The sequence below is a fragment of the Chelonoidis abingdonii genome, chromosome 8 (assembly GCF_003597395.2).
Source record: "Chelonoidis abingdonii isolate Lonesome George chromosome 8, CheloAbing_2.0, whole genome shotgun sequence".
Lineage (NCBI taxonomy): Eukaryota > Metazoa > Chordata > Testudines > Testudinidae > Chelonoidis > Chelonoidis abingdonii.
The window spans coordinates 11600985-11625346 of NC_133776.1; the positions used below are offsets into that span (position 1 = coordinate 11600985).

The 24362-nt window shown below is 43.8% G+C and overlaps 1 protein-coding gene across 1 annotated transcript in view; it reads right to left on the bottom strand.

Moving 5' to 3' along the window:
- USP13 (ubiquitin specific peptidase 13) overlaps positions 1 to 24362 on the bottom strand; it is a 100222-nt gene that overhangs the window by 71819 nt on the left and 4041 nt on the right. The window contains exons 2-3 of the mRNA XM_032783664.2: positions 7914 to 8039; positions 2374 to 2434 (exon numbers count right to left, since the gene is read on the bottom strand). Of these exons, the coding sequence (XP_032639555.1) occupies positions 2374 to 2434; positions 7914 to 8039 (187 nt within the window). The remainder of the gene's footprint in view (positions 1 to 2373; positions 2435 to 7913; positions 8040 to 24362) is intronic.

The following is a 24362-nucleotide window of genomic DNA, read 5'->3' on the forward strand; positions in this document are numbered from 1 at the left end:
ATTCTATTCTCATGAGAGCAGCAGTTCTGGAAACCATTCTATGGGAGTTTTAAAGATGTGTTTCTAATAAAGGAGACTGGAAGGGGTTTAATAGCCTTAATAGTTGTATATCAAAGAGGATTCTAACTAGCAGTGCAACAGGTGCCCAAACTAGCCTGACTGTACAGGAAGCCAGCTTCACTGGGGCTGCTTGGAATCACTCAGATCAAGACATCCAAAACCTATCTCAGAAGGTCACCTGATCATCTATTGCAGCCCCATTACCTGTGTGAGCCAGGACTGGCTAGGTATATGCATTGTCTGACCAATAACTGCCAGTTTGGTCTCAGCCTCTATCATGGAATTTTGGGTTCAGATGAGCAAGCAAAATTAGCACATAAAGCTCTGTAAAGATGGAAAGTCCGGCAACTCAACACAGCTATGAGAGAACATCTAGCGGCAGCATGGCCTAGTGGATAGGGGACCAGACTTGGAGTCAGGAGATCTGGGTTCTCTTACCATCTCTGCTACTGACTCATTGTGCAACCTCCCACAATTCACTTAACCTCTTACTGCTTCAGTTCCCCCATTTGTGAATGGGGATAATCATATTTATTTACTCACCTTTACATCCATAGATCTCAAAGTACTTTACAGAGGGCTATACAGGTGTTAACCACTGCTGTAAAAACACCACTTAAATGATTAAAATGAGACAGTATCAAGAGAGTTTCAGTTCATTCCCAAGCAGCAACAGCTGTGCAGAGGACTATGAAGGAGCACACAGCTCAGAGGAGAGCAGAATCCCCACAGATGCCTCAGATCCATAAGGTCTCGGGGTAAACAGTGACAATTCAATGAGCCAAATTCATCACTGGAATAACTCCCCTGCCTTCAAGGATTAATCGGAACCAAGACTGTTGGAACCTCTGGAACAGCTCTAACAGCATCAGAGCAGAATAGTCAAATGCAAGGGCACAATTTAAAGAAAGGGCACAAATCCTAGATCATTCAAGCCCCTCTTCTAGCAACAAACTGCAGAGGAGCAATGGTGTATCACTCTTGCCCCTCCTTAAGCCATATAAAATCCACATGCAGTAAATTAGCAATAACAAAATTTGGTCCTGTGTTTCTATGAGTCTTTTTTTGTGTGCATCTCATTCACATGTGCATTACTAACACTGCAAGGCAGCCCTGCTTGGCCATCTGCTTTCTTTTGGAAGCTTATGCAGCCACTCTGTAATCGTTCAGTGTTAACTGAAAATTATTCTGAATATGAACTGCGAGCAACTAGCATTTAAACCAGTGCCTGTCAACTCCACATTAACAGCCCCTTCCTCTTATCTGCAAGGGAAAGGAGGACTTCACTTGTTTATTCTCCTCTCACTAACTTTCCCTTTCTTTTCTCCAGGCGCCTTTTTCAGAACTGACTCTTGACATAAAAATTACTGAATCCATCCCGATCCTCTTAGCAACACATTCCACAGACCAAAGCAGCTCCAGTGGGATGCCAAGCTATTGTTTCCCCTTCCACTATGAGAGAGCTGGTTTTTGCTACGAAAACACTTAACCCCTTCACCTCAGGAAGAATTACTGAGCTACTTTCAGTAGTGATTATGGCTTCTATTCTCTCCCCACCCCATGAAAGGCATGAAAAGGAAAAAAAATACACAGAAAATGCACCAGAAAAGCCCCAGAAATGGGTAGATTGGAGCTGATACTGTAGGGTCCCAATGCGTGAGTTTATGGGGTCCTAATGTTTCTTGGTTGATGCATAAATCAACTGATATCTAGGAAAATTAGGGTTTGATGGAAAGATGATTAGAGGCAGCTGAAGGAAACTCATTGGGGATTTCCCGTTCTTTCCCTCACTTCCTAGCTTTCATAGAGCAAGGGGTGATGTTAGACAGATAGAATTGTGTAAGTGTTATTAAAAGAGGTTCAGTATACATGTACAGTTATATTTACTCTGGACCACAACGGGGACCCCTTACTCACACTGATGAGCAGTTACCAATAGTTCCACAGAAGTTAATGGGATAACTCCTGAGAGCAACAACCAGGAATCAGGGATCTCCAGACTGGCCCTATATAAGCAGTTAATCCAAATCAGCATTTTATAAAAGCAATATACTATGGTGATGGTGCACATGTAAGTAGACAGACAGGTGTCTAACAAACCCTAAGCAGTTTGAGAATACCTGCGAGGCTGGTATGATCATTAATAATAATTTTTTTAAAAGGAAAACACTTACAAATTTGTAGTCTTTCTACTTTGAACAGTTTTAAAAACAAAACAAAACAAGGTAGACATGCTGGAGTGGCAGGTGTACCCAAATGCACATGCACTGGGGTTAGACACAAGGACTGTGTGAAAGCAGCTGTTTGCAATACCTGAAAATAGCATTGCGTTCCTCATTTTTGGTAAAGCTCCACCAGATGCTCCTGGTACCTTCTGGAAAGAAAAAAAAGAAAATATACAGTTAAAAATTTAATCTGTGAAACTGCAATAAGCAAACAACAGCCTCATGTCAGAGCCTCCCCTGACAGGTAGAGAGGCCAGTGTGCGTTCGGTGTAGGGATGCACAGGTACAAATTTAGTGCTGGTAAAAGGTGTCAAACTCACATCCCTGAACAGCAAACCACAGAACACATACAGCAGGGGCAGCAGAAGCGTATGCTTCCTTCATATCCCTCGCCAATGGGACTCGACCCTGATCCAGTGGGACCACCTTCGGAAGTCAGAGTAGTTTATTCTCTATATCCACTTACTCCCCTCTGTCAAGTGAGTGACCAATTGTGATAGTACTGGTAATGAGACACACACACGTCCTAAGAACTGGATGGGACCATCATGTAATTTCACACAAACTCCCACACCATCAGATGTCAACAGTGCTTAACGACTGGACATAGACTGGACATGATGACCCAGAGATGAATGACTCTGCCTCCCATAATCAATCCAGGTGGGCCAACAGGGCCCTCCTGGCTGTTATAACAGACTGTTATCTAAAGTAAATAATCTAAAATAAATGCTTTCTCAATGAGGGCCTGAGCCTGCTACCACTGAAGTGAATGAAAGTGATCACAGCGGTCTGTAAGTGCTAGGGGCTATGCAGAAAACCGATGCTAGGCAGACTGGGTTAGTTTTAAGATGACAAAAACCTATGAGCAGAGCACAGTTGTGTGCCAGGTATTCCAGCAATAGAGCTAATTTCAATTTCAGGTAGTGCTTTTGCCAATTCAAACTGCTTTACAAAACAATGGGATGAATACCAGCAGCACCATAAGCGTAAAAGCAAATGCAACCACAACTCTTTCTAAGCTATTCGGAACCATGTACTGTTAAAGTTTCTTCAGTGATTCGTTTTTTGTGGCTCTTGTGCAACCAGTGTATCTTTTACAGCATGTAACAATGTCATGCTACTTTAAGTGGGATTTGTTTGTTGCTTTTTTATAATTTTTTTAAAATAGTAAAATTAGGATACAACAGGTGGAAAGAGACAGGCCCAGAATCTGTCAACCTAGGAAGAATTCATGTGTTTGTCTCTGCTGACAGGGAGGTGAAGAGTTCACATATTTTGGGTGATTCTTTCTGCCATGTAAATAAAGCTTCGGCCAAAGAGACTGGCTAGAATCATCAATAAGCTTTCACAGCCCACAGAAAAGTTTTCCATGATCAGAAAGAACACACACCAACTAATGTTTGTCAGCTACACCTATCAAAACAACAGAACCTACTGTTCAGATTTATCATACTGATTTTTTATTTATTCACCCTGTAAGCAGGGGGAATAACCACTAGTATTAAAAACTAGCTCATTTTCTCAATGAAATGTAAATGACAAACAGAATTATGTAGCATCTTTCTTCACTCTTAAAAAAAATCCCTGATCTACTACAAAAAGCAGCAACAGCAGCAATATACAAAACAGATGGTTGCTCCCCACCCCACACCTCCCACACTATCTCAGTGGTTCAACTAACACTGAAAAGATGGGATTGAATTCCCACCACTCCACGTATGACCTGAAGCAAGACAGTAAGACCAAAATTTTCAAGAGTGACCACTCACTTTGGGTGCCTCCATTTTTGGCTGCCTACCTTTAAATATCTCAGCCTGATTTTCAGAAGTGCCAAACACCTGCTGCTTCCACCAGCTTCAACTGAAGTGGTGGACAATCAGCACTTCTGAAAAAGCAGGCCCAGATAGTTTGTGCCTTGCTTTCCCTATCTGTAAGCTAGAGATGATAACTTTCCTCCCTCACAGGCTATTACAAGCATTAATTAATATTTGTAAAGCATTTTAAGATCCTCCAGTAAAAGTCAGAGTCAGTGTGAAGTAAAAAAAACTGAGGAGCCTTGTGGCACCTTAGAGACTAACAAATTTGTTTGGGCATAACGTGGGCTAGAACCCACTTCACAGATGTATGAAGTACAAAATACAGGACCAAGTATAATTAGTAATAGAAGTGCTATGTCGGTCTCTCCATGTTACTTGAACTAAGTGTCAGGAACCTTATTTGGCAGCTCTATAAATCGCATAACTGTGTAATGAACCACTATGTTATCTATGTTCTCACAAGAGGGCCCATCGCTATCTGAGCACCTGCCATGTAGCAAATCTTACCCTTCCCAATGCAGCGCAATGGTTTCAAAAGTCACGGGGTCTAAGGCAGAGAGAGCACCCAACTGAACACTGCCTGTGTTATATCCCTGCTGTGCACAGTACTGGCAACACAGCCATTGAGGCTGCAGAGGAGTACCTGGTTTTTAAATCTCAGAAAAAAAAATGACTACATAAAATTTCAATTTGATGAGTCAACTGACATTGCTACCGTGGGGGTGCTGCTCAGCTTGCAGTGCCAGTGACATATGTTTCCCATTGATTCTATGGAAGATGACTTGGGAACAGATCCTTCACTAGTATAAGCTGCCATAGCTCCACTGAAATCAATGGAGCTACGACAATTTACACAAGCAGAGGACCTGCCCCTTGCTCTTTTGTAAAGCTGTGCCAGGACACACAGCTGATACTGATCCCAGACACTTCAGGAAGCGACAAAGACTTCTTCATTCTGCAGGGATGATCCCAAGGCAATGAGAGACAAGAATAGCAACCTGATCACATCCATCCAAAGTCACTGCACTCAGTGCCACATGGCTTCTCTGTCTCATACAGCCCTAGTTCTTAGTAAGCCTCCGAGAACCTGCGCTGGGTCCTTCATTAAGCTGTCAAGCAGGTGAACCTCATTAGAAGCAGTCTAATGGATTCGCAACATTTGGCATTGTTTTGCTATGACATGGGGCTCCATCACTAGCAACTTCACAGGAGGGAGGTGGCTCCCACAAAGGTAGCAATATCTCAACAAGCTGCTTTCAGAGCAGAAGTACAGGTCCGCACAAAGGATTGCAAGTTTCTCCTTACTGATACCTTCAATCATTCAGTATGGGCGGCAGGCTTAGCCAAACTTGCTGATATCGCTGAGTACCCAAATGAGCTAAACTACTCTTTTCAGAGGCAACACACAAATGCCTGCCCATCTGCACTAAGGTACAAGCATTCATCAGAAAACATGGACATTGGTCTTCCTGAGAATAGACAAAATGTGGGGTCATTTGAGACTTCAAGACAACACTTCTGCAAACTTGTGTGGATCAGTAGAGCCCATTAAATTATATTTTTATAGTTCCAATTAACTCATTTAATTAATGTTAATGTCCTAAGGCCGACCATCTAGTGTGGTAACATGACATGTATGAATTTATGATGTTGTCCAGCAAAAGTAAAGCAGAGAAGTAGTTTTCATTTTCGCCCCACTGTAAACCTTTGGAGACATATTCAAACACATGTACATACCCACACGCAATTAACATAGGGGCACTGTGCTAGATATCCCTTGTTTCTCAGAGAAATAGTAATACTATCATATTCTGAGTTTATATGTCCCGTCTCATCCAGAAGGATCCCAATGTGGGTTACAAACTCTAGAAGTTATGGACATTCAGCCACTTCTGGGGTGGAATGCTGCAGCCATTATTATTACTCAACAGGCTCCAGGTGGACAGAAGAGTACTGCCTTATCAATTACCACTGTATCATCCACTAGCCACATACTACCCCAATCTTGCTGAACCTGGCAGCTGAGTTCTCCCAATGTCCTACAAAAGATGGTACAGCTGCAACTCACAAAGAAGACTTGAGATTCCTCAGTAGGGAAAGAGTGTCTTTGCAGTGATGTAGCCGCTTATGTTTACTTTGACACTGAGGTGAACATCAGTGTACTTGCTTTTCATCTCTAGAGATCTTGGTTCAAATCCTTGTCAACACAACAAGCAAAGGGATTTTAGAGATCCCATTTTAACCCTAATTTGGATTTATACAGAAACCTCCCATCTACTTTGGCAAGACTAGGGCCAGGTCTACACTAGGTGGAGGGGGGATCGATCTAAGATATGCAACTTCAGCTATGAGAATAGTGTAGCTGAGGTCGATGTATCTTAGATCGACTTAGAATCATTTACTTTGCGTTCTCGTGGCGCGGGATCGACGGCCGCCGCTCCCCCGTCGACTTTGCTTCCGCCTCTCGCCTAGCTGGAGTTCAGCAGTCGATGGGAGAGTGATCGGGGATCGATTTATCGTGTCTACACTACATGCAATAAATCGATCCCCGATAGATCAATCGCTACCTGCCGATCCAGCGTGTAGCGTAGACGTACCCTAGCAGACTCTCACGACTAGAACAACAAGGACATTGGAGGCTAGGGGTGATACTCCTGTGTAAGCTTGAATAGGACTTCTGCCCACCTGGCTCTAGTCAGAGCAATTACCTTTCATTAGCACCAAATCCACTCACCAAAAGAACCTTTACTAGAATCTGCCCAGTCTACCACAAGTTTACAGTAACAGTGTGATGGAAATGCAGTTATTTCCCAACTGCCCAGGGACAGAGGATTCCCCTAATTTGTAGCATACACCCACTCACCCCAACTTGCAGCCACCACTCTTCTGATAAAGTAAGAATGGACAGGACATTTTTCCAAGTTCAAGGGAGATCCTCGATCAGCCAAAAAGATCACTGCTGTAGAGCAACAGGAAGCACTCTTTGTCCCACCTTAGGTAACTATCTCAGTCCCAGTAATTGGCCCAAAGATTCAAAGCTACATTGGAAAGTAAACTGAGTGGCACATCAAACCAAACCACACCAAGTCCCTTCCGCTCTGTTTGGGTCAGAGTTCATTAACCACCCGTGGTATTAGAATACAAACACCAAACAAATACATGCACATGTGCAAACACACAGTTGACCCTAACATTTGATATCAATAGTAATCCAGTAACACTAGGGAAGTATAACTAATAGGAAGCTTGTCTGTATTATAAGAGATTGATCTAGGAAGCAGTGTTTGGATCTAGGGTCCATTTCAGGCTACAGTTTGGATTACAGCCCAGTGAGGACTAAGGTTCACTCTTCTGAGTAAATTTCTGCCAGCTTGAGCCAAACTCTCATGAAAACCCTTGTTCTTAGAAGATTCCAAATATATCTGAACCAGAACCAGTGTACAGGCCTCCTGGTCCAGATTTGTAAAGCTACTTAGGCACCTAAAGATGAGCATAGATGCCCAGTAAAAGCAATGGGAATTAAACACCTAGGTGTTGGGGGATGGGGGGGGAAGAATCACCATACACACCAATGTGCATCTTTAGGTAACTAAGTACCTTTAAAAATCTGGCCCCTGGCGGTTTGAATAAAAACTGCACAGTTGAGTTTGAACCCAAGGATCTGAATTTGACCACTACCCGGCCCAAAATTCAAAGGGAGTCAGCTTTGACATTTCAGGTTTGGCCCATCTCCCAGAAACTTTATCTGAACTTGCATAGGAGGTATAAGAACTATCCAAACAGCAGGTCTGGAAGCTAGAAATCTCACCTCTATCACGTGTCGTTTCAGATGCATATATACACACTGTCCTGTTTTTCGATAGTGCCTTTCAACGTGTTCTCTTCCAAATCCCAGAAACGTGTTCATGCACACATAGAGACCTCCTTCTGAACCCTAAAAGGAATCATAGAAAACAGTTACAGTATAGAAGGAACTGAATGGGACAGAGAGACACCAGTAAGCAGAGACAGTTAGGAATCACAACCTTTTGCACCCTCCCCTTATCACATTAGCACATCATACGCTTACATATCAGGTTATAGAGCATAGAGAATTGTCTTCCTTTTAAGAATCTTCCACACCATGTGACAATGTATACCAGCAGCTGATTGGACCACAGTGACTGTAACACCGAAGGTTAACAAGGTTATGGCACCACTAAAGAGTTTACAGCAACGCAACTGCACTGGTGCAGCTATAAGCTCTCTAATGTAGCCACTCTAGGCCGACGGCCGAGAGCTCTCCCATTGACTTAATTAATTCGCCCCCAACAAGCAGTGGCAGACATGTCAGCAGAAGATCTCCCGCCAATATAGCACTGTCTACACCAACAGTTAGGTTGGTGTAACTACTGTCGCCCGGGGGGATGGCTTATTCACACCCCTAAGTGACTTAAGCTATACTGACATAAGTGGTAGTGTAGACATAGCCTAAGTGTGTTAAGACCTGATGTCTAGTAGCAGGCCTTGAAAAACCCATTTGACTATTCATCCTTTGCAAAAGACTGGTATACCTTGGCAAGTGTGAGCAGTTTGGGGGAAAGGGGAGGCTGCTAAGCCATCAATACCAGCAGAATCTAACCTTTCATTTGAAATAATATAACATCTCTAGCCCTATGGTTACAAAGATAACCTTCTGAATGGGAACTGGTGCAGAGCTGTCCTCCTAAGGGTGAAAACTAGCTGACTACTTCAGTGCCTCTTCTCTTGATCATTGCTTTACCAAGCTGTACAGAGTTACTCCCGAGATTCTGGCCTGTTTCACAGCTCCTGTCTAGAATCCACTGGGCAAAGTGAAATTATTAAGAATCATCTGGGTTTTGCTCTGCTTCTGTTTGAGACATCTATGAACAGAGGCAGGCATTGGCCCTAATCATAGAGTAAGGAAACTTAAAACAAGTATAGCAGAGGAGAATCATGAGTTACACCCCCTTTAGATTGATTAGAAAGACTGAAATCCCCAGGAAGGTCCAGGTAAAGCAACTCAGTACTTTTCTCTTTCCCAGTAGCTGGGTGTTGAGGCTGCCTCACTGACCAGGGAATTGCCCCAGAATCCCACTGCCACCAGCTCCCTCCAAAATCATTCAGAATTGGCTGCTAATAGGTCTGGTCACCTGGTTAGTAGACATCAGACTACTAGAAAGGGCTTGAAAAATGTATCTATTGTTCCATGGAGGTGGTGCAGAACAAAGGGAGGTCCTTTTAAAAGCACTTTGATCTTCCTTGCATTCTGAACTGCAGGATGACAAAACATCTCACTTCTGATTCTCTGGAAACACCACTAGCGGAAGTAACCCATAGCTAGCTTAGATATTGCTAGTGTATTGAGCAACAAGAGTCACCAATGGCTTTCAAATGTTACACATAAGGAACATACACATCATTCTTGATCACGAATTGTTACAGGGATAGGTGTGCTCTTGTATCTCTTGTATGTGAAAAACCTAGACATCAAAACTATGGACAGGAAACAGGACTAAATGTACTCTCCCAAGTTCGGAGTCATTGTTTTCTTCAAAGTCACCTGAGATGATGAAAGAACACTCTGAATGGCTGATAGTGCTAAAACTGCCTGGGTTATTTAGTGCCTGACTAAATTCCTCCCCAAGCATTGGGCCTATTAATCCAGTTCACCTCAAACGTGCAAACTTCTAGGCTAAAAATACAAAATTCAAACCATGTTTACTAGTCAAGCTCTCCGAAGTTGGAGAACAATAATCAAATGGAGACAATATCAACACTATCTCTCAACCATTTTCCTCACTACAGGAACCCCTTAAGGAGGAAAAAAACATTTTCATGACTGGTCTATAACACAATTTAAGCAACTAGTGTTTGTCAGCCAAGCTCAATTTTGCATTAATACTGTTTTCTGCGCGTGGCCCCCTCCTCCCAGACACTGTCAGTGAAATCCTGGAGAAGTCAATGGCAGAACTTTCATTCGTTTCCATGGAGCCAGGATTTCACCCTGTTTTTGCCTTTCTATGAGGATCCTTCATCCTTATGGTAAAACGTGACACCCTTCCCCCACTTTTTTTGGACTGCCCCTAGTTCCTGATTTTCTAAAAGGAAATCCATCAGCCTAACGCTCATAAAAAGCTTGGTTAAAAGACTAACCTGGACATGACAAGTACTATCCACAGTTTAGACTTCAGAAGCAGCAGTATCCCAATGGTGTCTAGAAGCTTCAACCACGATCCCTTTTGCTAGGCACTTAAACACATGCTGTCTAAATAGACAAACTGGACAGATGGTGGGAGCAAGAAGGTATCTGTATTTTTGTTACACATGGGGAACTTATGCAGATTTAAGTTAAGTAACTTGCCCAAAGTCACCTAATGAATCTGTAGCAAAGTCAGGAATTGGACCAAGTCTCACAAGTCCCAGTCTAGTGAAGCCCAAGTTCATTCTTCCTCTCTAGGGAGCATTCCCTCAGGTAACCAAATATCATTTATACACTTGCTGTTGCTGGTATTGCACCATGCAGATTACCATACATGCTCACTAATACAGGCCACGTATTCACTGAGCCAGTGTTTCTGTTGGGGGGCGGCATCTGTCTTCTACATGGGAGTTTGTATGTATGAAAAGAAAATACAGAGTCATGCCCAAACTGCGGGGCACTCTTGCTAAATCAGAGAGAGGAGGTGGGAAGAGACAGCCAGGGTAGTTTATAATTTCATATTGTCATCTCAGTGGCTTTGTTGTAGACACTGATCTGTGATGAACATCCCACGGTTACTGCTGTGAACTTTACGTATGCAAGATGAAGCTGGACTAAAACAGATTTTGATATTACAGATGCATACACAGAGCACAATCCTAGCCGTCTGCTGAAAGTCAGCTACTTCATATCCTCCCCTCAAAGGCAGCTATACATTGCTCCACCACTTATCCCACATCTCTCTTTACAAGGTCCCAAAGCATGTCATGGCTTGATCATGCAACTCTCTTTCATACAAGTAGTCCTTATTTACACATATGTTCCCATTCTTGTCAATATGGCTACTTATGCAGGAATTGCAGGCATTGGAAAGGACAGCAGGATTGGCTCTTATACACATACAGCACCAGGGAAATGCTGCTGTTTCTGTGATGGAGAGCAGGAGTCAGAAAACTGCTGAATAGAACACTACACAGTAGCAATGGTGGAGATGAGCAAGCGGGGGGAGGAGAGAAGAGAGAATAACATTCTATCTAAAGACTCTTGGGCAAAAACTTCCCTCTTATGGAAAGTAATATCGTATCTTTAACATGAACCAAAACAGATGCACCTTTCATTTTTCAGGTTCACCTGAAAGATCCGCAATAGCAAACTGCATGGTTTGCATTTCTCCTGCAGAGTTCTGTCTCACAAGGCTGAACTGACCCTGCTGGGATCCGTCAGAAGTGTGTGGAGTTAGAAGAAGGGTTGTCTAGGTCTTTCAAACCTAAGATCAGCCCACCCATCCATTCAGAACTCCAGTGCCTAGAAACTACGATGGGTGTGCTACACCCAGATGTCATGTCTTTAAACTATATAGCTAACTCATCTCTGTTTTATTCATGATCCACTTGGCAGGAAAAAATTATTTATGCATTTTATTCATGGCCCTCCTTAGGATTTATGGGGCCCAATGCAGTATTATTAAACTGGTGCCCCTACGCCGGCACATTCGGCTCTGTGAATATGGCCCCTGCCTTCTGCCTGGTAAGGCGACTGCAGAGTGCCCTGGGTGTGCAGAAGCTGACCCATTCTTACCTGCTGTCCTGGTTATAGGTGTAGACTCTGTGGGTGCGTGTTCCGAGGAAAATTTAGTGGGTGTGGAGCACCCACCGGCACCAATCTCCCCCCATGCCCTCTTCACCTCTTGCACACTGGCAGCCCTGCGCTTACCAGCTCCTCTCCCTCCATCACAGCCCTTTCGGAGCGCTGCGAACAGCTAATTTGCGGCGTTCAAGCTCCAGGAGGGAGGGGAAGGAGTGGGGATGGGGAGCGCTCAGGGAAGAGGAGGGGCGGGGGTGAAGCAGGAGTGGGAAGAGGCAGGGCAGGGGCAGGGGCTTGGGGAAGGGGTGGAGCCTGGAGCAGAAGCGTGGGGGTCAATATATGTTTTCATAGATTCACACAGTTTAAGGTCAGAAGGGACCATTATGATAGTCTTGTTTGACCTCTAGCATAGAGTTTTGCAGACAAATACACACATAGATCTTTAGTATACGAAACATGGAAGGCACTTGACATATGCAGTCATTCCTTGTCCCTTTGCTTTTACACCCTTTATTAGCTCCACAGCTAAAGCATTGTCACAAAAAGTCAAGGCTGCATCCCAGCTAAAGGAAGCCTGTGGATGCTTGACCTAAATAAAAATATATCCCATTGTCAATGGATAGGTGTTTCGGGAACTTTGTTTACAATTCTGTTTTCTCGGAGACACTCCGTTCTCTTTTTTCCCAGAGTGATTCCATGAGAGCACTCAACTCTTTTGGTAAGAAGGCTACTGCAACTATTTGACATTTTCGGGACATATGCTAAATGTGGAAGCTGCGTAAGTTAGCTGGTGGTTACTAACAGGAGAGTTATTTCTCTCTGTTCTCTCACACAACCTGGACAGAAGAAAACATTGTGTTCAAAAGTCTAACACAGTCATGGTAAAACAGCATTAATGATAAGGACTAGATCTCTCTGATATATGAAATTCATCCCTATGCAGAGAGACAGGCCCTTGCGCCACTTAACACCCATTCAAGCCCTATTCTGAGGGCCTACATTCGAGCCCTATTCCGAGGGCCTAACTGGGGCCCTTGGCGTTGTGCTGGTGAATTTCACCTATAGGGAATACCATATGGCCTGGAAGGAGGCAACATTCATCCTAGACTTCTAAGAGGCTATGGTGGAAAAACTTTTTTACTGATTTTTTTTTTTTTTTTAAATGTGAGTGCATTTTTGTTTTGGTGAAAGGTGCCAGAGACTCAAGCACACTATTTATCTGCACACAGGAACAATATACTGTTCCCAGGGACTGGGAGCTCTCTACAACCAAAATCATGAAGGTTCAGTAGTGAGGTGCATAAAGAGGAATTTTATTGATCATGCCCATTCTACTGTAGTATCCACTCAGCCTGAACTAAACAAACCAAAGTCCTGTCCCAACATGCACTGGGATCAGCGTAAACTCTGGGATGGAGCATCTGGAGACAGTGTTTTCTTTTACTTTTTCAAAGTCCTAAGACAGTGTTAAGGTGGCAGCTTTTACCCACTGCTCTGACAGAGGGCCTTGATCCTGACCTAGAAGGACCTTCTAGTAAGAGACTAGTGCAGCCTTCTCACCCATTCAATCCCCTAAAGATTCAGGGAAGTCTTTGTAACAACATGCACCCACAAATTGGGAGTAAATGCAAGTTTTCCTTGCAACACCGCTTACTGTTCTTCATCATTTACATTGCAGGAGTGACCACAGTGTGCTAAGTGCTTTCCAAAAAGCAGATAGTCTAGAAAGATTATCTTATATCATCATTTAGACAGTACTTTGTGTTAAAATAAAGGCCGGAAAAGGCTTTCCTGGAAGGGAATCCATGGAGGTATAAAGTTAAAGCATGATAGGGTCCACCTCCCTTCAAACTTTGGGGAGTCAGGAGGGAGATGGAGCAAGAATACTGGTGATGGGAAGGCTGGGGAACACAAGCACCAATCCACAAGGAACCAGCATGAGATCACCATCTCATTTCAAGCACACAGGACACCAACAGCTATAAGATGCTAATGCCGTTCAGTCCCTACCAACCTGATTTGGATTTGAACCGGTGACCTGTATCCTATTGCCAATCCTGAGCCATCCAGTCCCCTAGGGAAATCTACGGTTTAACATTTTCATTTCCTGACGTGACTAGGATAATAATGTATAAGGACATGTGGCTGTTACAGAGCCGTTAACATGGTGAACAGTCACATCGTAAAACATACCCAGTATGTACCACAGGAAAGACAAAGAAGAATACATCAAATCTCACGATCCTCAATAATTATCTCAGATGTTACAAGATGATAGTAGTTACCAGGGGATTATCCACCAACAACTAATCTCTAATTGAGATTTCTTGCATTAAGGGACAAATCCTAAAGCCAATGGAACTGATGAGAGTTTTGCCATAGTCTTCAACGAAACTAAGATTTATCCCTACAGAAATGATGAGACAGTGAAAAATTTTAGGGTCCTCCTGAGAGAGACAGATCATCTGTGATCACCATCACAAGTCTGCTTGCGGCCAACCAAAAACTTCCTGCTATAAAAGAGTACAGCTATAATACAATCTTTACCGTATTTGGAAGGGTTAAAAGAGAATTTCTATAATATCCAGAATGTAGGAACCTGACAGTAGCTTAATGAAGTGATAGCCTTCCTATCTCATAAATGTTTAAAAGGTCAAAAAATAGCAGAAGCTTCAGCATTTAATAATCATCTGAACAATACGTAATGGCTTACAATGGGGAATGAAAAGAAAGCAGGTGTCTCACATTCTCCATTGCTACTACAGTGGAACAATAAAAGCAAATCATGTCAAAGTGAATGAATACAAAGCACATGAAGATTGCCCCTGGCACAATTCAAAAAAACACACATCCCAGCCACCAAGTAAACCAGATATAGTATCCTGCATTAAATACTGTGCATTGGGTGCTGGAATCTAGTCAAAGAGCTACTCAGCAAGAACAAAGACACAAGCCTGCCACTTGATTAATCAAGATGCAGACACAAACAAATGAAGCAGTAAAGAACACCACACACAAATGAGGGATGAAAGGCAAAACATATGGAAATGCAGAGTGGGGAGAAGATAAGCAAACTACAGGAGTCGGGGGGCAGGAAAAGAGAGAGAAAAATAAAAGGCAGGACAAGAGGTACACAAGAAAAAATGAGTGGGGAAGGGGAAGATGGAAGACAGGAGGAGAATAAGAGCAAGGCTGCTAGCAACTGGACTAGTCCAAACTATAACTTCACACCTCCTTTTTTTTTTTTAAACAGTCACTATTTTATTTTATTATGTCTTGTCATCAGTGTATACAAAATAACAGATGTCGGAGAGAAGGGAGGTCAGGAATTTCTATTCATCAGGTACACAGGAGCAAGAAGACATTCAACTCTGTTGAAAGGTGGCAAATTTTAAGCAGTTAAAAGGAAATACATTCCCACTCACAATACAGTTAGCCTGGGGAACTCATTGCCACAAAAGATCTTTGACACTAAGGGCTTGGCTACACTCGAAACTCCAAAGCGCTGCCGCGGGAGTGCTCCCGCGGCAGCGCTTTGAAGTGCGAGTGTGGTCGTGGCGTCAGCGCTGGGAGAGAGCTCTCCCAGTGCTGCAGGTACTCCACCTCCCCGTGGGGATTAGCTTGCAGCGCTGGGGCACTGTGCAAAGCACCAGTGTAACTTGCTGCGCTCAGGAGTGTGTTTTTTCACACCCCTGAGCGAGAAAGTTGCAGCGCTGTAAAGCCCCAGTGTACCCAAGGCCTAAGATCTTAGAAGGATTCAACAAAGGATCAGACATTTCTATTCACACAATATCCAGATACAATGCTACATATTACTAATATAAACAAGAGGTTTGGACAGGGTATAAATCTTCAGGTTTACAGCTTAAATCAACTTTTAGGTATTTTGGGTTAGGAAGAAACTTTCCCTTGGGACCGATTACTCCTTAACTGCCTGTTGACAGTTTCTTACACCACCTCTGATGTACTTGGTATTTGCCACCATTGGAGACACAATACTGAGATAGATGGACTATTGGTCAGATCCAGCATGGAAATTCCTGTGTTCCGTTTGATAGTATCTACACAGAGATACTAAAATGAAACCTAACCACCATTCTAAAGTTTGCTCGCTTCTGTAAGTCAAAGCAGTTCCTCTCATGGAACTAGAGAGCTCACCATTCTGAAGCAATCTGTTCAGGCATGTTCACAAGCAGGAGCATGGCCTCTATATTACTGAGTAGTTCTGATGGCAAGACAAAAGAGGCTCATGGAGCACTCCTGACTTGTGACACAGGAACAGAAATTATATTCTGCCATGAGATCCAGCAGATATTAGTCCTCGTAGGGCAATGGTGCCCAAACTTTTCCTCTTGCGCTCCACCCACCCCATAACGGAATGTGTCCGTGCTCCCCTGGGCCCAGAACCAGGGCTGGGGGCTGGGAGTAGAGCCAGGGGCTGGAGCCAAAGTCGGCAGTTAGGAGCGAGGCCGCAGCCAGGGGCCTGGAGCGACAGCTTCAGCCAGGGGCTGGGGCAGGACCGGAGCACAGTTGGGGGCAGAGTAGGGCTGGGTGGTGCTCCCTCCCCACCCTCCGTCTGGGGTTGGCCCAGACCCTGCTGGGCCCTGTTAGGGGGGGAACACCCCACAATTTCGGGACCACTGTCCAAAGGACATTTGAAGGCCTTTGAATAACCACATGGTATATGAAGCTCAGTTGCAGTTCAATCAATGATAATGATGGTGTTGATGGCTGGTAATACCCAGATTTACACCGTTGCCCGTGTTTATAATGTCCTTGTGTAGCTATGTAAGGAAAACCCCAACCTGGTGGATAGCCAAAGCAGCATGGCTGTTTCTCTTATGGGAGCTGCTGCGTGCGTCACCCCTGCAAATTCTACTCATACTTGGCTATTTTAGAGACTTGGTGTAGCAGTAACCATCTGGTTAGTTTTAGTATCAAAGTGCACTGCCAGGCAGCAAAGAACTCATCCATCAGAGAGGTGTAAGCTACAATATCTTCCTGGAGCGCAATGAAAACAAAAATGTGGTCCTGATGTGCCCCACCACCTAACTAAAGACCTTCAGCCATATCTAAACAAGGATCGCTGCTCATACTTTGCAATCTGACACATGCAACCAAGCAATGCACCACATCAGTAATTCCAGCACAGGAAAAACAAGCCACTTTGCAGCTCAGCCAAAATCATCTGTCTGGAGCAATGTCCAGATTTATTAAATTCTTGTCACCTTTTGCTCTGCTTTGCTTCCCCCCCCCCCCCCCCCCGCCCATCATTAAAAAGAGACAAAAGGTTTTCATATCTGTGTTGAGATACTTTGACCTAAGGGAGAGCCAGTGACTAGAATACTGTTATTACTAGAAAGTTACATGCAACAGGATCACTGATGCGAATTACACGCTCACTAAAAGACTTCAGTCTACATTGTACTGTCCGATAAACAGCAAAGCATACGGCAGTTGAACCCTTTGGGAATTCTCCTAATATAACCATTACTGAGCTCCCCACTCACAAAACCAAGTCAGCAAGATCTATATTAGAAGCTGTCATCAGCAGCAAGGTTTTCCAGCTGCAACAAGGCTGAGCTTTGTGCTGCTAAAACAAATCCCTCTCTGCAACCGGTGGAAGTGAGCTATAGGACCAAACTAACAATCTATGTCAGACAGGCAGCGTGCACTGCAGTTGCAATATTTCACATGCAAGATCTAATGTTCAGAGCAGATATGTCTAAGATATGCAAAATCTGAACATAACACATTGACACTCCAATTTCCACCCCTTTTTCAGATGTCATCTCTCCCTGCGTCATGTTTTGCCTAAGCAAGTTTGCACGTTCTTAAGGGCAGGGATCTTGTCTTTTATGTAGTGCACAAGACATACTTATAGTCTATATCAGTGGTTTTCACACTTTTTGTACTGGTGGATCCCTTTCACACAGCAGCATCTTAGTTTGACCCCCCCCTTACAAGTTAAAAATGGGGGTAATTTAATTTAATGGGAGCTCGGGGCTATCAGCCCCACAGAGCCGACAGTTCACGACCCCCATGTAACCACCTTGCAACTCTCTGAGGGGGCATGACCCCCAGTTTGAGAACCCCTGCTCTATATAAATAACACTGCAAAAAGAACAGGAGTACTTGTGGCACCTTAGAGACTAACAATTTTATTTGAGCATAAGCTTTCGTGGGCTACAGTCTACTTCACTGGATGCATGCAGTGGAAAATACAGTAGGAAGATTATATATATCTACATCTATATCTATATATCAGAGAACATGAAACAACGGGTGTTACCATACACACTCTAACGAGAGAGATCAGTTAAGGTGAGCTATTACCTATCCTTGCAACAAAGCCCGCTGCCAACTCTGTCCACATATCTATTCAGGGGACACCATCATAAGACCTAATCACATCAGCCACATTATCAGAGGCTCGTTCACCTGCACATCTACCAATGTGATATATGCCCTCATGTGCCAGCAATGTCCCTCTGCCATGCACATTGGCCAAACAGGACAGTCTCTATGTAAAAGAATGGACACAAAACTGACGTCAAGAATTATAACATTCAAAAACCAGTCGGAGAACACTTCAATCTCCCTGGTCACTCAATTACAGACCTAAAAGTCACAATATTACAATAAAAAAACTTCAGAAACAGACTCCAACGAGAGACTGCTGAATTGGAATTAATTTGCAAAATGGACACCATTAAATTAGGCTTCAGTAAAGACTGGGAGGGGAGGGGTCATTATACAAAGTAAAACTATTTCCCCCTCTACTGTTCCTTCTTGTCAACTGCTGCAAAAGGACCATTTTGATTACCACTACAAAAAGTTTCTCTCTCTCTTGCTGGTAATAGCTCACCTTAACTGATCACTCTCATTAGAGTATGTATGGTAACACCGATTGTTTCATGTTCTCTGTGTATATATCTTCCTACTGTATTCTCCACTGCATGCATCCGGATGAAGTGGGCTGTAGCCCACGAAAGCTTATGCTCAAATAAATTTGTTAGTCTCTAAGGTGCCACAAGTACTCCTGTTCTTTTTGCAGATACAGACTAACATGGCTGCTACTCTGAAACAAATAACACTGTTGCTCTTTTTTGACCCGAATCGGTAATCAAAATTCAGGGCTCTGTGGGTGATTCAGTTGGGAACAGAAATTGGTGGCAGCCAGATACTTCTTTGATGCAATCTTGTTTGTTTACAAAGAATACACAAAATCCTGCGCCTCTGAATGCAGAAGGAACCAAGAACAAAAAGAAGTTTCTTGATTCCAGGTCCCCAAACTCTTTTAGCTAACACCAGAACCAAAGGCTCTCCCTAGCTTTTTCCAGGGTAACAATTGTGCTCACAGGTGGAGGCTACTGCTTGGTTTTCTTGCTTTTTCCCTGCTCCCAGACAGTCTTATCTCTTCCCAGTTTCTTTCTGTGTGTTCTCTCACACATCTACACCCAGTCCCACCTGGTCACAATAGCCAGTCGAACCCTCCACCCCTTCAGGGCGTAGCGCTAGTTTCTGGGCAGATTCTGTTAGGCTTGGTCTACCCTAGCAACTTATGTCAATATAACTACGTTGCTCAGGGGAGTGGAAAATCCAATCCCCTGAGCAACACAGTTATACCAACTTAACTCCCTGGTGTAGACAGCACCATATCAATGGAAGGGCTTTTCTCATCAACATAGGTACCACCTCTCAGGAAAGTGGAGTACCTACCCTGATGCGAGAAGCCTTCCCCTCGGTGTACGTATCATCTTCACCTAAGCACAACGGTGGTGCCACTGCAGCCTTTAAAGTGTAGACAAGCCCTTGGGTTTTGTTTTAGGTGTGGTCCCATAACTGTCTCTTACAGCTATCTTAAATGGAGAACTCACTCACATATCAGTTTGAACCAGGTTTTAACATAACCCATTGCAAGGCTTCTCCCAGCTCATAACAATATGTATGTAGAGAAAAAAAGTGGGTGACGTAATATCTTTATTGGACCAACTTTTGTTGGTGAAAGAAACCAGCTTCCGAGCCTACACAGAGCTCTTCTTCAGGCCTGGGAAAGATACTCTGAGTACAGTAACTCCTCACTTAAAGTTGTCCCAGTTAACGTTCTTTTGTTGTTACGTTGCTGATCAATTAGGGAACATGCTCATTTAAAGTTGTGCAATGCTCCCTTCTAACGGTGCTTGGCAGCTGCGTGTTTTGTCTACTGCTTGCAGGAAGAGCAGTCTGTTGCAGCTAGCTGGTGGGGGCTTGGAATCAAGGTGGACCGGCAGCCCCCGCTATCAGCTCCCGCTCCCCTAAGTTCCCTGTGCAGCAGTTGCCCAGGAGGCTAGCAATTGCAGCCGTCCCTCCCCCCACTGCCATGTGCTGCTCCTGCCCTCTGCCTTGGAGCTGCTCCCCAAGCCTCCTGCTTGCTGTGCAGGGGGAAGGGCAGGACGAGGGGGGCTAATGTCAGGGTGTCCCTCTCCCCCCCTGCTCCTGCACCCCAGTTACCCCATCTTCCATAGAGCAGGGGGGACACACCAGGGCTCAGGATGGAGGGACCTTGCAGCAGCTGCGGTCTCAGCAAGCTGATCTAATTAACAAGGCCGTGTACTTAAAGGGGAAATGCACATATCTCCCTCATTTCTGCTGCCTTGTAGAGTGAGAGTTAACCCTTGAGGGCTCAGCCATTTGCTAGTTCATCATTTAGCAGTAAGGGAAATATCCCACCCTCTGACTCCTCCACCTCAACCAAGCTTCACAATCATCATCACTGTGTACCAGTATTAAATTGTTTGTTTAAAACTGTGTGTGTGTGTGTGTGTGTGTGTGTGTCTTTTTCTTTTGTTTGGTGAAAAGAAATTCCCTGGAACCTAACCCCCCCCCTCATTTACATTAATTCTTATGGGAAAATTGGATTCGCTTAACATCGTTTAGCTTAAAGTCACATTTTTCAGGAACATAACTACAACGTTAAGTGAGGAGTTACTGTATTACAACTAAACACAAGGTAAAACAGACTATTAAGCATAAAGAGTTAACACATGTTGCAAGAGACCATTCAAGTTTAAGTGGGCAGTACTTCAGCAGCCATAGGGCAAAGAAGGCGTGTTGCCATGAGCCATAAATCCAGTGTCTTTACTGAGTCCATGCCTTTTAGTGTCTAGTAAAATTATGAATGTAAGCTCTCAGGCATGCTTTTTGAAGGAGTTGTACAGGTTTCCTTTCAGGATGAGCACAGAGAGATCAGATACGGAGTAACTGACAACGTGTGCCTCCTGATACGGGCGGAGGGCACAATGTAAAGGGGAGGAATGTGACCACCCCACGTCTCCTATGGGAAGAACTTCCAGCCCCACTTCCCTGGGCCAGGGCAGAAAATCCCACCAGTTACCTGTGGGGAAGAGGGACTCTGTCGTTCTCCTGCTCCACTCCCCCCCACCCCAGGATATGTTCAGCCACTGTCCCCTGACAGCCGACTCCGGATGCAGAGAGAGAAAGAACCACTTCTCATGTAACTGAAGGTGGCTGCCTGAGAGAGCTCGGCTGGGACATGGCCTGGCTCGGCTCAGGGGCTGAACGAGCCTGAAATGTGTTGTGGGGAGAGGGGGCTCCAGCTCACTCGGCCCCAGCCCCTGTCCCTGGCAGCCTGGCCTGGGCGGGGAGTGGAAGCCCCTGCCTCCTCACTTGGAATCTTGCAGGCAGCCACCACACTGCACAGAACAGGGACCCAGAGCGGCCAGCATGAGAAGCAACTGGTCCCACCACATCCACTCCCTGCCCAGCTGCCAGAGACAGTGGCTGAACATGCTGGGGGGTGGAGGGGGGCACAGCAGGAGAAGACCCTTCTCCCTCTCCCCCAGCATGACAAGCAGAAATGTCCCCCTTATGTGTGAAAAGTGAAAAGTGTTCACTCATGGGTGATGTGGTGTTTTTGTCTTTTATCATTTTTATGAGCGTTCATTTGAACATGTAGTGATTGTCTCATCTCACCCACATAGTTATTACTGCATGGAATGAGGTACACGACATGTTGTGATAAGCATGTGAAGGACCTATACATCTTGAAAGGTGTATTGTGGGGGATATTCATCATCATAGCAGTGGAGATATGGCTGCAGGTTTTGCATCTGTTATGGCAGGGTCTGGTGCCCCACTGAACACGTGCTGCAGAGAATTAAAATTATTTAAATATAGCTTTTCCTACTCCCCTAAATAATGCAATATCTGGGCAGACTCTGTTAGGCTTGGTCTACCCTAGCAACTTATGTCAATATAACTACGTCGCTCAGGGGTGTGGAAAATCCAATCCCCTGAGCAACACAGTTATACCAATTTAACTCCTGGTGTAGACAGCACCATATCAATGGAAGGGCTTTTCCCATCAACATAGGTACCGCCTCTCAGGAAGGTGGAGTACCTACCCTGATGCTCCAATCAAAGGAAGAGGAGAAGTCACAACTGACAAACTGATGAAAGTAGAAAACCTAGCAAAACACACCACAGTTGCACACATACCACAGTCATTACAGTGGACTCAACATTAGACCTTGAAAGTGAAAACTACAGGCTGCTACTGTTTGGGCTATGAAAAAGCAGTAGGCTATTATACTATGCAGGGCCAGCCACTAGAGGGAGACATGATCATACATACTCACACGAGGCAACTAGCATTTTGTAGACAGTCTGCCTTTCCTTAAGAATCCCAGTGAAAAGAATGAAAGGCAAAGCATCCGAGATGGATTTGCCAAGGCAAAGCAGAAGTTTGTTAGCAGATGAAAATTAGTTAAAAAATAAGACATTACAAGGGTCATTTTCTATTCAGTTATCTTTAGAGCAGCCAGTAATTTCTTTTGCAGCTAACATGCCTACAGAATGTCACCATGGCTGTCAAAAACATGGAAATGTTTCTTCAGTTCTAATGTAGCAGGTTTAAGGAAGAAGATTGTAGATTTCAGACCCTAGAGCTGTTTAACAGAACCACTGAAGCCTATCTGATCACTCCCTCTGAAAACGCCACCCGTATGACAAATTGTTTGATTAGGGTAAATATTGTATGGGAAGATACAGGTATCTTAAATGTCTCTTTTCATATACTCACACCTCTGAAATCACTAAAGAAACGACACTCTTTGTAAAATAATAAAAAAAAATAACTTTGCTCAGATTTTCACCACAGAAAATCAGACTAAAAACTGGAGATCATAAGGCTCCATATTTCTTGAGATAGTTAGCAAAACCTACTACTCTTTCCAATAAGTAACCAGTTTCCTGTGTCCACTAGAACGATAACACTTTCTACCTTCTAGAGTTCATGGTACTTTGCAGACTTCAGCAGGTTAATCCTCAGATTACCCCCGATGAAGCTGGGCAATATTATTTCAATTTTACAGATGGGGAAACGGAGTCAGAGAGATATGTAACTTTCCCAATATCACATAGCAAGTCTGTGGCAGAGCTGGTACTTCCTGGCTTCCAGTCCTGAGCTTCAACCATTAGACCATTCTCATTCCCAGTGACAGAAATCATGAATAAATTGACAGCAATACAAGCTCTCAAAATACCCAGGAAATTTACTTTCTTGGGAGAGAAAAAAATCGAGGGTGCAGTTTATGAGTGATGGTTTTATGGTGTTAATGACACAAACCCTGGGAATAAAATCTTGTATTGAAGAAAAGTGCCAGAACAAGGAATCTTACAAGAGCTGATTCCATATAGAACATGTGTGAATTGTTGAACAGTTACAAACGAAGCAAATGGAGTTGGAAAAAATTGCAAGGACATGTGGGAATATTAACTGGGATTGAATGTTATAGGGGGAAACAATTGTCTCCTGAGTTGAAAATATAACCAGTAGCAAAAATGCCAGCAGGTAACACAACTGATAGGGATATTTTGTTAATATTTATCTTTTTTTTAATACTGCAGAAGCAACCCTACATTCTTCTTTCTAAGCTAGATATACACATCAACAAAAAGCTGGATGTCTGGAGTTTATATATTTCCACACACAAAAACAAGTTAGCAAACTAACTGAACACAAAGCACACCATGGCAAATGTCTTCCATTAACCAAGACAACAACCTGTTTGTACACTGAGCTACAATTACCGCCCACATTCCTATTTCAAAAAGGAAACAGGGAGAATGAAGTTTTGCCATTTTCAAAATGTGTAAGTGACTATTTGGGTTGCTTTATCTCTCATAGTATCTTGCATTAGTTGTCTTAGAAATTAAACCCAGTTAGTATCATGCTACTCATTTTACAGGTAAGGCATAGGATTCTGAAATGAATCTTCTACCCAGAGAAGTATGAGGACTGGTATGATTTGAAAAGGTTTCTAAAACTTTTGGAACATTGGACAACAGATATCGGGCTTGATTCTGCAATCACTGGGGTTGCCCAGGTGCAGACAATTTGGCCCACTGGATACCTACAAACTTGTTTAAACAAGGAGTCTTGTAATGGTATCAGGTGAAATTTTCAAG